At 35.4% G+C, this 15,487-nt stretch overlaps 1 protein-coding gene across 3 annotated transcripts; it reads right to left on the bottom strand.

The window, feature by feature from the left end:
* Window positions 1–3,504: 3,504 nt before the first annotated feature.
* Window positions 3,505–12,510, bottom strand: LOC109002417 (B3 domain-containing transcription repressor VAL1-like). Of its 3 annotated transcripts, none has more exons than XM_018980159.2 (13): window positions 12,128–12,510; window positions 11,776–11,951; window positions 10,458–10,539; window positions 10,270–10,371; window positions 9,163–9,770; window positions 8,923–9,019; window positions 8,569–8,743; window positions 7,391–7,467; window positions 6,846–7,271; window positions 6,644–6,693; window positions 5,081–5,194; window positions 4,912–4,979; window positions 3,505–4,544 (listed from the first exon to the last, which is right to left on the bottom strand). In XM_018980159.2, exons 2-13 carry the CDS (start codon window positions 11,886–11,888, stop codon window positions 3,754–3,756), a joined length of 2,703 nt encoding a protein of 900 aa, XP_018835704.2. In that variant the 5' UTR covers window positions 11,889–11,951; window positions 12,128–12,510; the 3' UTR covers window positions 3,505–3,753. The 3 variants fall into 3 exon arrangements, with proteins under 3 accessions (XP_018835704.2, XP_018835705.2, XP_035546320.1); XM_018980160.2 differs by having other exon boundaries at window positions 11,776–11,942; XM_035690427.1 differs by having other exon boundaries at window positions 3,505–4,493; window positions 12,128–12,509.
* Window positions 12,511–15,487: the final 2,977 nt, after the last annotated feature.

Here is a 15,487-nt window from a genome sequence, read left to right as displayed (position 1 = left end):
AACACCCACAATATTGCTGGGTTTCATACTTGATTGCCGGCCTACAAGATTGTTTAGTATACCATCAGCCTTAACTCTAATGAACTCTTGCGATCAATCTTGAAAACCATCTAATAATTATTTCATAAATTTTGATTTGTGATCTTGGGAATGATGTAAAGAATCTGTTGGTCATTATATATTAATGTTAGATACAAGTCTAAAGTGTGCAAGTCTTACGTAGATTCTTTGTAAAAATTATAAATTCCACAAAAATAAAAATAGTTTTTTTATATATATAATTTTTTATGACAGGATTCACTTTTTTTCACAGATGAATGCACTGTATCTATTTTTAAAATTTTTACAAATCATTACTCTTATATATAAATCTTAATCTTAGTAACAAACATCCAAGTGTGAAAATGCATATAATTATATATGTAATGTATGTTACCTTTGGCTGAATCTTCTCCCTAAACACTCGATGCACTTTCTTCCTTCAGTCATCTCCCCCATGCCCATGCCCACACATTGCCTGCAATACACTCTTCCACAAACCTGCATATTCAAATGTTCTCATCATCATCGATGATCTTTACATTCCTAATTTCTCAGAATGCTAATGCAAAGATTAACATGTAAATTATAAGTTAATACGCAGAGGTACGGAAATTAAAATCATGCATGAAAACTTTCGCTAAAAAAAAAAAAAAGAAGAAGAAGAAGAGAGAGAGAGAGAGAGAGGAAAAAACTTCTGAATTTTGAAGATTATGAGGGAAAACATTTTGAAGTCTCAAAACGTTGGATTTGGACAGTTGGACGGACAGATTTGGAGCGTAAGTAGTCCGAATTACGCTTTTATCTCTGATACGTACCAGGCATCGATGCCGGAATATATAAATATAGGTACTGCAGTTAGTGCAGATATTGGAGTGAGGAATGCCAAGGCGCCTTCGTCCTCGACCTCTCTCCTGGTACATGGAAGCCATGCCGAGACTACTCACGTCATCGTGGGCATTCATGCTACGTCCATCCACATCTGCGACGTGCCCGAATCCCGAGTGACGTACATTTGGGCTCGCATGATGACGATGGCCCGGCGTTGCATGGCTTTCTTCGCCAAGGTAGTTGTGAAAAGCATGACGTCCGTACATGTCACCGGTAGTACTACTGTCTCTCTTGACATGATCAAAATTATGTTGCCTGCATGCTTGCAGGCCTTTGGTGAAATCAAGACTGGGTAATTTGTTCAAAGGGGTAGCTCCTTTTGTGGGTTTGGCTTCGAGAATGGGTTCCATTGTGGTGGGTTTTCTCTTTTCGGAAGGTTTCGTGTTTTGGGTCACATCTGCAAGGTCGTGAAAAGAAAGGTTGACAGAATCATCTGGGATTCCCAGATACAGTTCCTCAAGCTCTGTTCTCGCCTTTTCCAATGTTGCAGAATCCCCCATTACTAGGTTAATGTACTGATCCTGATCACCGAGAGAGAGAGAGAGAGCGAGCGAGAGAGAGAGAGAGAGAGAGAGTTTTGGTGAATTGTTGAAAGAAGACAGCAGGGGGTTTTATCAAGTTGGACTGGGAATGGAGACGGCCGGTGATGATAAGGCCAAGCCATGCATGAAGCCGGTCTTGGACATTGTACAAGATTCTTTTCTACCATATACATGACAACAAAGAACGCGTCGGAACATTTCGATTTCCGAGAATAACCAATTAAGAGACAGCATTAAATCGTGACAATCTGATTCCGACAATCTAATTCGTCTCGCCACTCAACGTTAGAAAAACGATCGATATTACTAATCATGGGTACAAAATTCGAATTACCAACATATTTTACTATATATAAATGCAGACTCATGTAATTCCCGTCTGACATTCAACCTATAAAAATAAGCATTTTACTTATTAAATTTAAAATGTTATGTTTATGCAGTAATAAATCTTTTAAAATTAATGTTTCATTATGAATCATCTTAACTTTTAAGTTTTTTTTTTTTTTTTTTTATATATAAAAATATAAACCGATTCAATACTCCATCCAAAAGTATTAATTCAATATTTATATTATTTTATATTTTAAGCTAAGTCATATGATTTCGATGCGACATTCTACTCATAAAAGTAAACATTCCACCATTAAATTGGAAGTGTTATATTTATTGAGTGGTAATCATTTTAAAAGCAATATTTCAATATTATGAAATGTTGTAACTTTTAAATTTCATTTCATTTCTTATATATAAAGATATAAATCAATTTAAGTCTATATCTAAAAGCATTATTTTAATTTTTATATTGTTTCGTCAAATAAACCGTACTATATTAACCATTTTAAATTTTTTCATTATAAAATTCTATGTCTCACTAAATCTCTCTCGATCCCTCGTAAACAACATACACAATAATATATGCATTGCACGAGTTATAGACTCGTATATATGAATATGCAGTCTGCAGATCAGTACATGCATGGAATTTGGACGCGTGGAAAAAAAGAAACAGTAGTACTGCACAGAGTATCATCAAGAAAATTCCCGAAAATATCTAAATTAATTAAAATGGATCTGTATGTCGGGAAGCCAAACATGTTCTGAAATATCCGAACATGATGGCTTGTTCACGAGGGCTCGCTGCACATTTCTATGCGAAATCAAAGATCAAAACGAACATCTTTATAAGAAAAAATCATATTTGGTAGTAGTACCCCTGATTAATTTGAGACATGGCCCCCACGAGACTTTCCATGTTCTACCTCATGCATGAGTAGGAACTGGAAGTAGCTAGGCACTTACCTTAACCTAACAAAAAAAGAATATGGTACTGGAACAGATTCATTGGACATGTACAAAGGTGCACGTGCATGCATGAGGTACTGGAACAGATATATAATTTGTGGGTGTCTGCCTCCGGATATTCTTATGGCTAATAAAATAAAATTAACTAATTAAATGCTTTTAAGTTTAAAAGTTTAGAACCTGCAATCATAATTCGATCATCAAAAATAAATTTATAATTTGACATAATTTTATATGATATATTAAATTTATTTTATAATAAAAATAATTTTATATTCTAACGTCATATTAAATTATAAATTTATTTTTATAGGACCTGTTAAGACAAAAATATCATATCTCAAGGATGATAATGCCATTATTGTTTCAACCATTGGGCCATTGGCCAGGAAGAAAACAAACATATTGAGCCGGACATTTTAAATAATACAAAAATGATCAATGGATGATCACAGCTTTCCAACTCTGGTGGTATTGAAAGCGTACGTGCATCATGTCTTGCTTGGTGGCATGAGTTGTATGTATGGCTAGTAAAACAAAGCTCTCTTTCTCTCGTATTAACGCGTATTAACAATTGTGTAAAGCCGGGCATGCATCTTGACACGTGGCATCAACCCCTTAATTGCCTCGATCTGTACGTACGTATAAAATGCCTGAGGCTAGCTGTTTGTTTTGTTTTAAAAACGTTTGCTAAAACAAGTAGGCTAGCTAGGGACCAGGGAGTGTAGAGTACAAACATGGGGGGAACACAGAGAGGCAAAGAACAAGGAACACTGCTTCGTTTGAAAATATAAAGCTAACAAACCTATTCTTTCAAAGAGCAAACAAAAAAACAGAAGCTCTTGATCTTCTTCATGATGGAAGATGCATGGTTTCAGTCTAACTTGGACTCATGATCATAAGCCTTGCCAATAAACAAATAAAAAAATGAAAGAAAGCTTTCCTCCATGCATGGAGAAGATCGTTTCAGTCTAGCTTAATTGGACTCATGATAACCACCATGATCTCTACTACTTTCACGCTCCCAAACCTCAGATGCAAGGCCTCCTTCATTCAACAGAGGTCTCTCGTTTTCTTCGGTAACTTGTGTGTATATACCTGGACTACCCTGTTGCTCACATGTCAAGCTTGGGACTCTTCGTTGCTTCATAAAATCCTCTAATGGAAGGCTAGCTGCTTGAACAAGGCTCAGCAGACTCATTCCTGGTACTTCCAGATCCAGTTGCATGTCATCACGGTTGGGATGGCAATTGAGGTCTAATTTCCCATTACTGCTCTCAGCCTCCTCAGCTTGATTTCCGCTGTGGCTTGCTTCATTCCCCAGATAAATCATAGGCAAATGTCCATCTCTTGATGGACCATTCATTTCTGATTCATCTCTATTGTAGTCATCATCCTTCTGGGCAGTCTCTGCTCCCTCTGATTGACTTTTCTTCTTGCGCAGCATTAGGGTTTTAAACCTGCGCTTTACGGTCATGCAAACATTACAAGTGCATGTGGACTTGTGCTTGCCCTTCCCACTTGGGGGCTGGATGCAAACAATACAAGTGCAGCCAGGGCGGTGTCGGGGATGCTTGGTAGTCGCTCCAACTGATGGTTCACCTGTATCACCCACGTTCTCTCCCAGAACTGCAGCACTGGCCAAAGCATCCAAGCCAGAAGGCTCACATTCCTGGACTGACTTGTGGCTTTCTGCACTTCTCCGCTTCTTGAAATCTGAAGAAGATTTTACAGACGGTTGAAAGAAACCAGGAAGTATTTTGGAACCTATTGAGAGTAAAGAATGTAAACTTTGAATGATAGTATTTCAAGTGGCAAATTGACCAATTCATGGATATATCATAGGACTGATTTCATCACTTGCAACAAACTTATATTTCCAGAGCATTGGGATACAGGAATATCGTCCATCATGGCAATATGTGCACAAACAGATAATCAGGTGCAAGCAATAACTAAATCACATATCAACAAAGCTCTGGTCCTTTTCATGCATCCATATGCAGCCAATACATTTGATGAAAACATCCAGGCAATGTACATGAATTCACCATTTTTTTCAAACTTCTTGCCAAAACATAATGGATCACAGAAATTATATTATGAAGAAGATACATAGAGGCCAAGGTCATACCTTTGCTTGCTTTCAGAAAATTCTCCAATTGCTTTAGACTGATCTCCTCTGGATCAGAGCAGGAGCACCTGTGAGCACATTGCAAACCTTAAGGGTATAATTATACGGGAACCAACTTTCATCCAAGGTATTCAAAAGGGGAAAGCGGAATTGCGGGATAATGTTAAACCTGCTTGAATCCCAAACATTTTCTGAACACACCCACTTTGGAGGTAGAAGAACATCCACAGGTAACCTTCGCCATTTGGAGCAATCATCACACTGAGCCCACTGTTCCCGTCCCCTGGATGAAAGTATCAAGTATATTTCAGTGCAAGATAAAAGTATTCAATACTAGACTAAATAAACACACTCTTCAACATGCACACACTGATCAGAAATGAATTAGGGGTTGGGTCATTTGTGTCTAGAGTATCTTGTCCACTATAGGATCCATATCATTCTTCAAGTGCTCATGAGACCCAGATCATCTAGAAATGGAGAATAAGAAATTGAAAAACATCAAACACTATATAAGTATGCATACAAGTGTCCTCTAGTCTAACAACTGTAGGAGTTGTTCTAGTATACACCCTGTGTACATGACTATGCCTACATTCTACCATCAATTCGATTATTATTTACTGTTAACAGAGAAGGCCAAGCTAAAAGAGAGTTGATAAACAGAGAAGGCCATGCTAAAAGACTAAGGTAAATGGATATTTTTTCAAAAGCTTGGGAGGCCATGTCGGAAATTATTTTTGTCCAAATGCCTAATGCAAACATTGAAGGGATGAGATGGGGGTCGGAGAAGGGAGGGATGGGCTCCTCACTCCCTGTTGTAAATATGTCCCTGGACAAGGGCATGGTCACCGGCATAGAAAATATCTACTGCATAGAAGACCTTCGCTATCAATCCTTTAAGGGGCCATGAAACTATCCTTCTTGATTTAAACCTGAATAAAGCAAATAGAAGGTGGCATTGACTCTTTTTGTTAATAAGCATAAAGAGTAGGAGGGGCAACTGGAGTCGGCCTCCTTACCAGGGTGTGACCATAGTAGCACCCTACCTGATAGGAACTGGACAGGAGGGACTTAGGTGGCAGGATGCCGAAGGCACTCCCTCAAGTCAAGTTTAAGCTGTAGCCTAGACCCCAGCCAACTAGGGAATTCAATAAACCATTAAGCGACAGATGCTAATAGCCTAAGGTCAATCCATATTCAGATTTGAAGATTTGAACTCCAGACACAGTACATGCCAAAAAACCACATGGGAGTAATCCAAGGACCATTGAGCCACCACCCTTGGTGGCAGGTTGTACTGATTCTTTAAATAAAGCAAATTGGCATATTTAAACTCCAGACACAGTACATGCCAAAAAACCACATGGGAGTAATCCAAGGACCATTGAGCCACCACCCTTGGTGGCAGGTTGTACTGATTCTTTAAATAAAGCAAATTGGCATATTTAAAAAAGTAATTAAATAATGTCCATTGACTTCCTAAAGTAAACAATATTTTGGGACATTCCAACATGGAACAGTTGACACACAATGTGAGATGCAGGGGGAACAAAAACAGGTTCAAATAATATTTCTAACAAACTGACAAAAGCTCTACTGGCTAGTAAGAGGAAAAATATAAGAAAAGACTGAAAAGAAAAATGCTATCATCCCTTCAAAGCTTTATTATTTCCTTTTCCTTACCTATATAATATTATTACCTAATACCACATTTAACATGCATCCTTACCTGGATGGCAGGGTAGTGTATACAGTCCTCTTTCCAAAAACCGGTGGTTCCTGAAATACATTACTATGATTCAATGATCACATCAATTACCACGAAAATATGCTGGTACCTGAGATTCAATACTTAAAACCTATGAACTATTTATTACTTATCTTACTTCATAATAATATACAAACTACAGGACTGATCATGATACACTTACGTCATATTCTTCAAAATCATGGCCCTCAATAGTAACAATGCTAGGCTTCAAACTTGGGGGTGGACGAAGCAAGTCTTGTGCTTCTTCCCATGTAAATCTCAGCTCCAGAGCCTCTTCACTATACATTAGTAGCCTCTTACTTTTAGATCCAATATTCCGCGTCCTCTTTTTCTCTGGAATTTGCATTGGCTGCCGTGGTGAATCTTCATTCATCCTGCCCCTATAGTTATCACTATTATGCAATGCGATATCCTCATCCACTAAATTCAAATTTTCACAAGAAGCATTTTGATGATGCTCCTTGCTTCCTTTCATTGTTTGGAAAAGCCCAGAGAAAACACTTCTTGAAGGCAGGTTCTCAATAACACCAGAAAATGATGTTTCCCTAGAAAGTGTGTCACTGAGAAGGGCAGATGTCTGGGCATCCTATCAATTTAACAATTATGTATAAATAATATCAGTTTCCAAGATGCATAATAATTAATATGTGATCTGAAAGTAAGAGGATGCAAGAGATGAAGTTAAATATCGCTATGAAGCTAGACCTGTGTATCTTCAGTGTTTGATGCCTTTCGAAACCCCATGACAAGTTTGCCTCCAGGATCTATCCGACTAAATGTTACTGTACCAGAAACATTGAAAAATAACGGAATAAAACATAACCTAAAGCTCCCATCCTACAATAGATTAAAATTTGCAAATGGCATATATTTTAATAAAATGAACACGTAACTCAAAACTCCTCAAGATAGGCCAGGAAAGATGGGTTTAAATTAAGACAAATGTGAGTTCATATTTAAAAAAGGAAAGCATGTCATCTATTGTGGAAGGGAGGAGTACATTTTAATTTCCATTTATAAAAAGGTGGTAGAAATGTTATAAAACTAGAACAAGAACTTCCATAATTGCACCAAGATCTCTTGATCATCGAGACGGAAATGTAAGCCTGTTTGTCACGACATACTCGTGCCTAGAAAATTGTGTATTTTATAAGCCAAATTCTATTGCAAAGCACCATGTACCAATTAAAGCAAGCCATAGATGCAGTCGAGTTCCATTAAAAAGGAAATTAAACGTATACAACGAAGAAAAAATCTATACAATACATCACTCCACAAACCAGTATTTACCGAGGACAAATCTAGGTTAAGATAGGCCATGGCTCTTCATAGATTCCGAATTTTACGAAACAATGTCAACTCTTTAAAAGTTTGAGGAACCCTCACCCCAACAACCAAAACAAATTAGTTATAGGGTTTAATGATGTATCACTATGGCTAATCTGTTCCATGGGTGTTTTCATTCAAGCCTCTATGCAAAAGCACTTGTTTAATGTATGTTGGAACTCACTGGAAACAGTGACATACACCCGGCACCAACCATAGAAATCTCAAAAGGAAAATGGCATAACAAGCAATATCCCAATGGACATTGTATCAAGAAAGTTAATTGATGGGATTGTGGGCAGATCGAAAGCATAAAAAGTTAATTCAACGAGAATGATTGAAAATACTACTTTAGATTGGTGTTGCTCAAAAACTTTCCTTATCATGCCAAACAAAATTCCAAAGTGATCTATAAGTTTTTCAAAAATCAGTCTGTAGATTCAAGTAAAATAAATAAGAATAAAACATAAAAAAAAAAAAATACAATAATCACAGGATATGTAAACAAACCCCATGGACTAAATTAGCCCTCTATGCCAGAATATAATGGAGCTTACCAGTGTCACCCGCTTGTAATTGCATAGACTGTATGCAAGGGGTAACACCCTCTAAAACATACATCCTGCTGTTGTTATTGGGCCAAAATCTGAACTGAAATGTCCAGTCATTCCCCTTCACATCTTGAATCCTTAAAGGCAGGCCTTCTGATTGAGAAATGGGAGGAAAATAAGCCTGCATTGACTTTCAGTTTATTCCCACAGCCAGGAAAAAAGAAATAAAAAAGTAAAGGGAATAGAAAAAAAATTTTGGAAAACCCCTCTCCCTCCCTCACCCAAAAGAGTGTGTGCGTGTGAGAGAGAGAGAGAGAGAAGCAAGAACAAGAACCTAAAGAAATGAACTTCTAAACTTACTTCAGCACATGCCTTTGGGAGAACCAAGCGACCAATCCGACCAGCATCACTGGCACTAAGCACTTTCTCAAACAATGGCACAATAGTAGAATTCAAACTTTGAAATAACAAATTTAAGGGAAACACCAACTTAAATCAACAGATGAACACTAAAATACATATGGCGACAGCAGCAGATAGTACTTCAACAAAGTCAAACTTAATCATGGAGGAGAAAAAGGATGTCAAAATCATGGATACTCTCCAGATAATTGCTCCAGCTCTTGGTCAGTAATCCTTGGCCAGTATCGGGGAAGTAACTGATTTTTCCCCCGTCCTTCAGTAGGAGGCCTAGCAATTCGCATCTGAACCACACTTTTATTTGTCTCTGAACTTGCAGTGAGGCCAGTTTTCATTGGTTTCGGCAATATAGGGCGAGATCTTTGCCCTTGTTGGCAGGGAGAAGATGTTTTGCTCTGCTCCCTCCCATCTACAACCCCACTAGAAAAGGGAAGCACAAAATTTGGAGTTCCCAAGCTCATATTCAAAGGCGGCTGAGCTAGTGATTCTTGCACATCTTTACCCTCTAATATTTGTCTACTATTGTCTGGTTTGGCAAATGTTACTAATCCAATAGATGGTTGAATCACACTTGAAAAGCCCGTGCCAACTTGAGATACATTTGCTTCACCTCTCTGAGATTTAGGCAAGAGGTTTGGTTCATTAGCTTCTTCCACTATTCTGCACAATTGCATAAGTTTTCCCTCATCGCCAGTGACCAATCTTTTCTCAACAGGAGGGGAGAGTGAATCGCCAGCATTTTTTACAGTCAATGAACCAAATCCATTAGGAAATTCACCCCTCCAGATCTGTATAACAAGACAATAAAGTCTGTAAAGGATATAATCTGACAGCCATATAACCACCCATTCTATTGGCATTCTAAAAGTATTGCTCATGACACTATTCATCCAAAATGAGCCAAATGACAAGCATCCTCAACAAGTGACATTATCAGCAGCATATAAGCAAGTCAGGAAAATTAGAATAACATCAATTTAGAAATAACTTTAAAAGGCCCTTCTCATTACCATTTTAACCTACATGGCTGTCCACTCAGATATTTGAACTGTGTTTGTTTAAATGAGATCTACTACAAAGAAAGCAGTAATCACCAGCACTAGAGTTACAACAATCATCATGCCTGCAACTATATGCATATAGACACATACACATGCCCAGGGCATGACCATCAACGATTGGTATAGAAGTAAATGTTTTAACCCATATAAACATAGTTAAATGAAGCAATGCAGTGAATGTAACACCTTGAGACAATGATATAATATGATATATTGGTAGACTTACCGGATAAAGTCCAGGGCCCTTAGCACAGCTAATACACCCAACGCCCCCAAAGTCCAGGCACTCATACAAAGGCTTAGATATTATGCAACCACAGTGTACACGCTGCCATGAAAAATTGAATTACATTTAAAAAGCTCCACACAAAAGAATATTTAACCTGAAAAGGAAAGAGACCACTTTAAACTTACCTTGTTGCATAAACTGCATTCCCTCCAACCAGTTTCCTCTGAGTGGAACATATCACAGAAAACCAGATCCTCATAGGCAGATCTAAGTGGAGAGAGCAGCACATCAAGAATGAGTGAAGTATGAAATATTGAAACCAAAATGAGGGAAACAGATAAATCAATAGAATGTCATGCCATGTTCTACTAAAATTTTTATGACAAACTAAGAGAAATATAATAATTTATATATGTTTGTAGAGACCATTTAACTTTGGTAATATTGAAAATTAGTAGAAAAATGGTATCTACACTGAGTATATAGCATGAACAAGGGCAGAGGAATCAATAGATTAAACTTACACAAGTGGAAGCAAGGTAGCTAATGCATTACAAACATCAAATAGGATAACATGAAAAATAATTTCATGATTCTCCCCATGCACAAGCAAAATCAGTTACTAGACGTTGTGCATGAACAAACACATATTGATTTCTTTTCCTGAGCAAGCATATTAAAAATCTAAATGTGCCTCCATACTCACCAAATCCAACAAAATTACAAAAAGGAGCAAAATGATATTAACGTGAGAAAAATCGCAAGATTCGAATCACTTGATAGCTATGGAACTAATAAAAATGGAATAAATCTCAATTATTCTTAATATACGATTGGTCAAACCCATATATATTTACCATGAGCAGATCGTGTCTAATAATATAATCATCCTGATAAAAAAAGTATCCTTGACAGATTTTCATTAGACTAGCCCACAGGAGTTTTTGACCCTTAAGACCTAGCTAATCTAAATCACTAAGTCCAGTATATAGCTAGTACTGAAGTCTTGAACACATGAATTCGGCAAGTCATGGGAATAGCCAGTGATTAATTACAGTTAAATAATGAGCTGTGGTTACATTCTATAAGCCGCAATTGCAGATTTTCTTTATTTTCCATCTTTCCCATTTATTAATTTACATAAATTGCGGGGATAAAATTAAAATTTTGAGCAAGCCGTAGCTAGTTTACTTATCGTAGCAAGGATCAGTTGGATTATCTAATAATAGGTTGGTTAACTACAACGGCACGATTTTCTTCATACAGAAAATTCAAAAAAACTCGAGCATTTCAACTTTTCTATCAGAAATAGAAAAACTTCAAAAGCAACACACCGAGACCGTCTATATGAAAAAAAAAAAAAAAAAAAAAAAAAAGAGCCCAATAACACACCAATTCAACACCTCGATAAACCCAAAACTTGCCTTTGGAAAATCAAATCATCCCCATAAGAAATTACATTGAATTACAAGAGCAGAAGCAGACGGAGAAAACGAAAATTACCCGCAGTTGTGACAGAGATCGGCGAATCCACCGGATCGCAGAGGCCAGCCTGTCTTCCATTCATGCGTGGAGGTTGCTCCGCATGAAGCATTCATGCAAATCTTTGGCCCCATTAACCCAAAATCGAAATCTTCGAGCAGAGCAAGACGCAAATCCAAATCAAAACCCTAACAGCACTTCACAAAAAATTAAAAATTTAGTGAAATAAATGATCATTAGCCACAGCAAGCACATGTACACAACTCTCTCCCTCACTGCATACATCTACGCGCAACCTTTCTGAGATTCGACAGTGATTAAAGAAACACTAAAAACCACAAACAAAAATAATAAAAAAAACACCAACACCAACCTCGTCCCTATCCTCGAAGACCCCAAATCTAGAAGTGTTCGCATTCACAATAACAACGAACACAGAAACAAACCCATTTCTTGTTCATCCTCATAAGGCTATAATTTTTCAACTAGTAGCAGTAAATACAGCTCTGCTAAAAGTGAAGATGAAGAACTACAGGGTCAACTAGGTGGAGATCGATGACGATGGTTCCCGCAGAGCGTTACGGCGGTGGTGGGGCTTTTAACCCCCAAGAAAACGTGTATTTGATAGAGTTCAGACAGAGGAGAGAGAATGCATGCAAAGCAACAGATTGCATAAAAATGCATGCACGACACTTGAAGACACGCCGCATAACAAGTCGTCCCCTCTCTCTCTCTCTCTCTCTCTCTCTGTGTACACTTTTTACTGCCAGCTCCCTATTTTCTCTCACTTTCTTCTTATTTCTTTTCGGACAGTGATACGATGAGGATTTAAAAGACCCTCTCTCAATTCGTTAAAAGGTTGTTTCTAGATTGACTTTGGGACACGTCTCTAATTTACAACATATTACTAATTATGTTAATTCTCCTTCTAAATCTTATTATTTTTAATCACAAATGTGATTCTATAAAATTAAAGATAAATAATATCATTTATTTTACAAAAACTTTACATACCATATTTTTATTTATTTTTATCGATGAATTAATCGATCAAAATAATAAAAGATAATTGACGATGATAAAAATATTATATTTTGAATATAAATATCTTAGAATATAAATTTTTTATGTATTTAACATTTTTCTACTTCAAATCTTAAAATAAATATAATTAATGTTGAAAATGGTCTTAAATTAATTGTCATAAGAAGTTTAGAGGTCCTCCTTTAAAAAGGGCTGAAGATCTGTATATTATATACAACAAGCAATGAATTAAATAGCAAGGTGGGTCCTTTAATATCCCTAACATTTTCATTATCTTATCAACAAAACCTAATCATAAAAACATTCTTAATTTACTTTTTTCATTAAATTGATTGTAAATCATTCCCAATACATACGTTTCTTGGCTTTTCTAGCTAACAAGAAATTATTTGTGACTTTGGGGAGGTAGTATTTAATAATTCATAATATATATATATATATATATATATATAATGAATGACTCAATAAAAGGGTTATATCATTCATGGGTTTATAAACTAATTATTTTTACAAATATAGTTCTTTATATTCAATGCTAACTCTAATTTATTTTTATTTTTTTTAATCTTTTGTAGTAATGCAACATGATCTCCTTCACGAATCACTTTGGTCGTGTCTCAATACGAGGTATTACAATCTCTAATATATAATACCGTTAAGTACTCATTCCATTATAGTTGGCACGTACAACCTATATTTTATTATTTTAGATCGATGTAAATTCAATCTAATGGTCATTTGAGACTTAAGTCTTGTAATTATGGTAATCAATTGACTTTTGAACAAATTGTAACGATTGAAGTAAAATTTCAAATTATATTTTTAAGTTAAATGAATTGATCGATATTACAATAAGCTATATATATAGTCATTTAAAATAACTATAAGTTGTAATAATTATTTTTCCGCCAATATCGGACTGAATCATTCATTACCTTCCTATGCTTGATCTAAAGATCGATCATGTTATTATTATTACTATTTATTCAAGATCACTTTGTAGATTTTTCCTTACATTTAGGATATATATATAAATATATAAATACTTGTTTTCAATCATTTGCCTCCTAGCTAGAGATAAAACTCTAATTACTTTTAACTTTTAGATTGGGAGACATCATATAGAGCCTTGACTTTTGTAGTATTCATTATCATTGTTTGGCATATAATGTTGAATTATGTAAAATAGCTAGAGAAACTCGTACGTAGTTTGTGGTCTTAATTATACAAAATATATTTTATTCATCCCTCCCTCCCTCTTAAGTCCTGATGGTTCATTTATTTATTTATTTTTATATTGCTATTTCAAAATATATTTGCTTTCAAAACGAGTTATTTAAATAAGTTTTACTGCATACAGTCATTTTTACGTATTTTTTTTGTACACTTCACTAATATGATTAGTCAAAATAATTATTTTATATTAAAAATAAGTGAAAAAATCAATCTACAATACGTAAAAATAATTGTATATAGAATTTTTATTTTTTAAATTGGCCCCAATTTTTGAGCTTAATAGTTTATTCTCCCATTTAGAAATTAGATCAACCACGTTGTTCAGTGGGATCCATTATAAAAAATAAAAATAAAAATAAAAATAAAAATGTATACACAGGACTCTCTCCCATCACGCATCATATATTTGAATTCGCAAAAGAAGAGGACGTGCTCTTGAAAATAAAATAAAAAATAAAAAATATAGCCTCAAAGTTGGGGCATGCAAGATGAGAGCCTCCATTTCAAAAGAAATACTCAATAAAATAAGTTTTAAAATATTTATTATTAATTTAATTTTTTTTGCGATATTTATATAAATAATAATAATAAATATATTCTATCTCTCTCTCTCTCTCCCCAGAGTTCTTCAAGTTCATGCATGAATTGAAGGGAATCTTGTTCAGAACAAAACCATATATAATCAATCTCCTTTCCATGCAAATCTACCTACCGCCCACAGCTTCAGCCGCTTATGGCTGTGTTTTGTTTTCTTTTGTATTTTTCAATCTGTTATATAAAGATTCTGAACCCCCAAATCTAAGGCCGTACGTAATGCTACCTATGTGATAAACTAGTGTTACTTACAATTTTATTTATAAAATTTATTTTGTTAATTTTTTTAAAATTAAAATTTTAAAATTCGTAATTTTCAACATAATATTAAGTGACATGTAGAGAAACAATATATTTTTTTAAAGTATATTTAACATTTTTCTATAAAATGAGTTGCGTTACAAGTACTTATAGCTTAGCTACTTTCCCTAGATTTTAATTCTCTTCTATGCATCCTAGAAAAAAATAAAAGTGAAATTATCAAATTATCATGAGCATTTAATTCCGATTACAAAACCCGGATTTTTAAGTGTGCATTAGTTCGGTTCTCGTTTTCTCATATCATGATATATATGTATAATTTCTGTTCTAAAAATCTTCAGAATCCATTTCTTGAAGGTTTCGGTTCTATTTATAGTTTATACACTTTAATGGGCTTAACTGATTCCAAGAGCTGGACTGAATTGATGGGCCTATGACAAATAAAAGGCCAGCCCAACTAAACAAGACACATAGGCCAATCTCTTAGCACACCATCATTCAAGACTATTAAACCCATTACAATTCCACCATTCATTCTTGGTTAGCAACTTAGCATATTGTTGATGCAAATAAAAAAAAAAAAACTTAGCATATTGTT

This window comes from Juglans regia, chromosome 5 (assembly GCF_001411555.2).
Source record: "Juglans regia cultivar Chandler chromosome 5, Walnut 2.0, whole genome shotgun sequence".
Classification (NCBI taxonomy): domain Eukaryota; kingdom Viridiplantae; phylum Streptophyta; class Magnoliopsida; order Fagales; family Juglandaceae; genus Juglans; species Juglans regia.
Note: the sequence above shows the minus strand (reverse complement) of the source record. Positions and strands in the feature narration are given on the sequence as shown.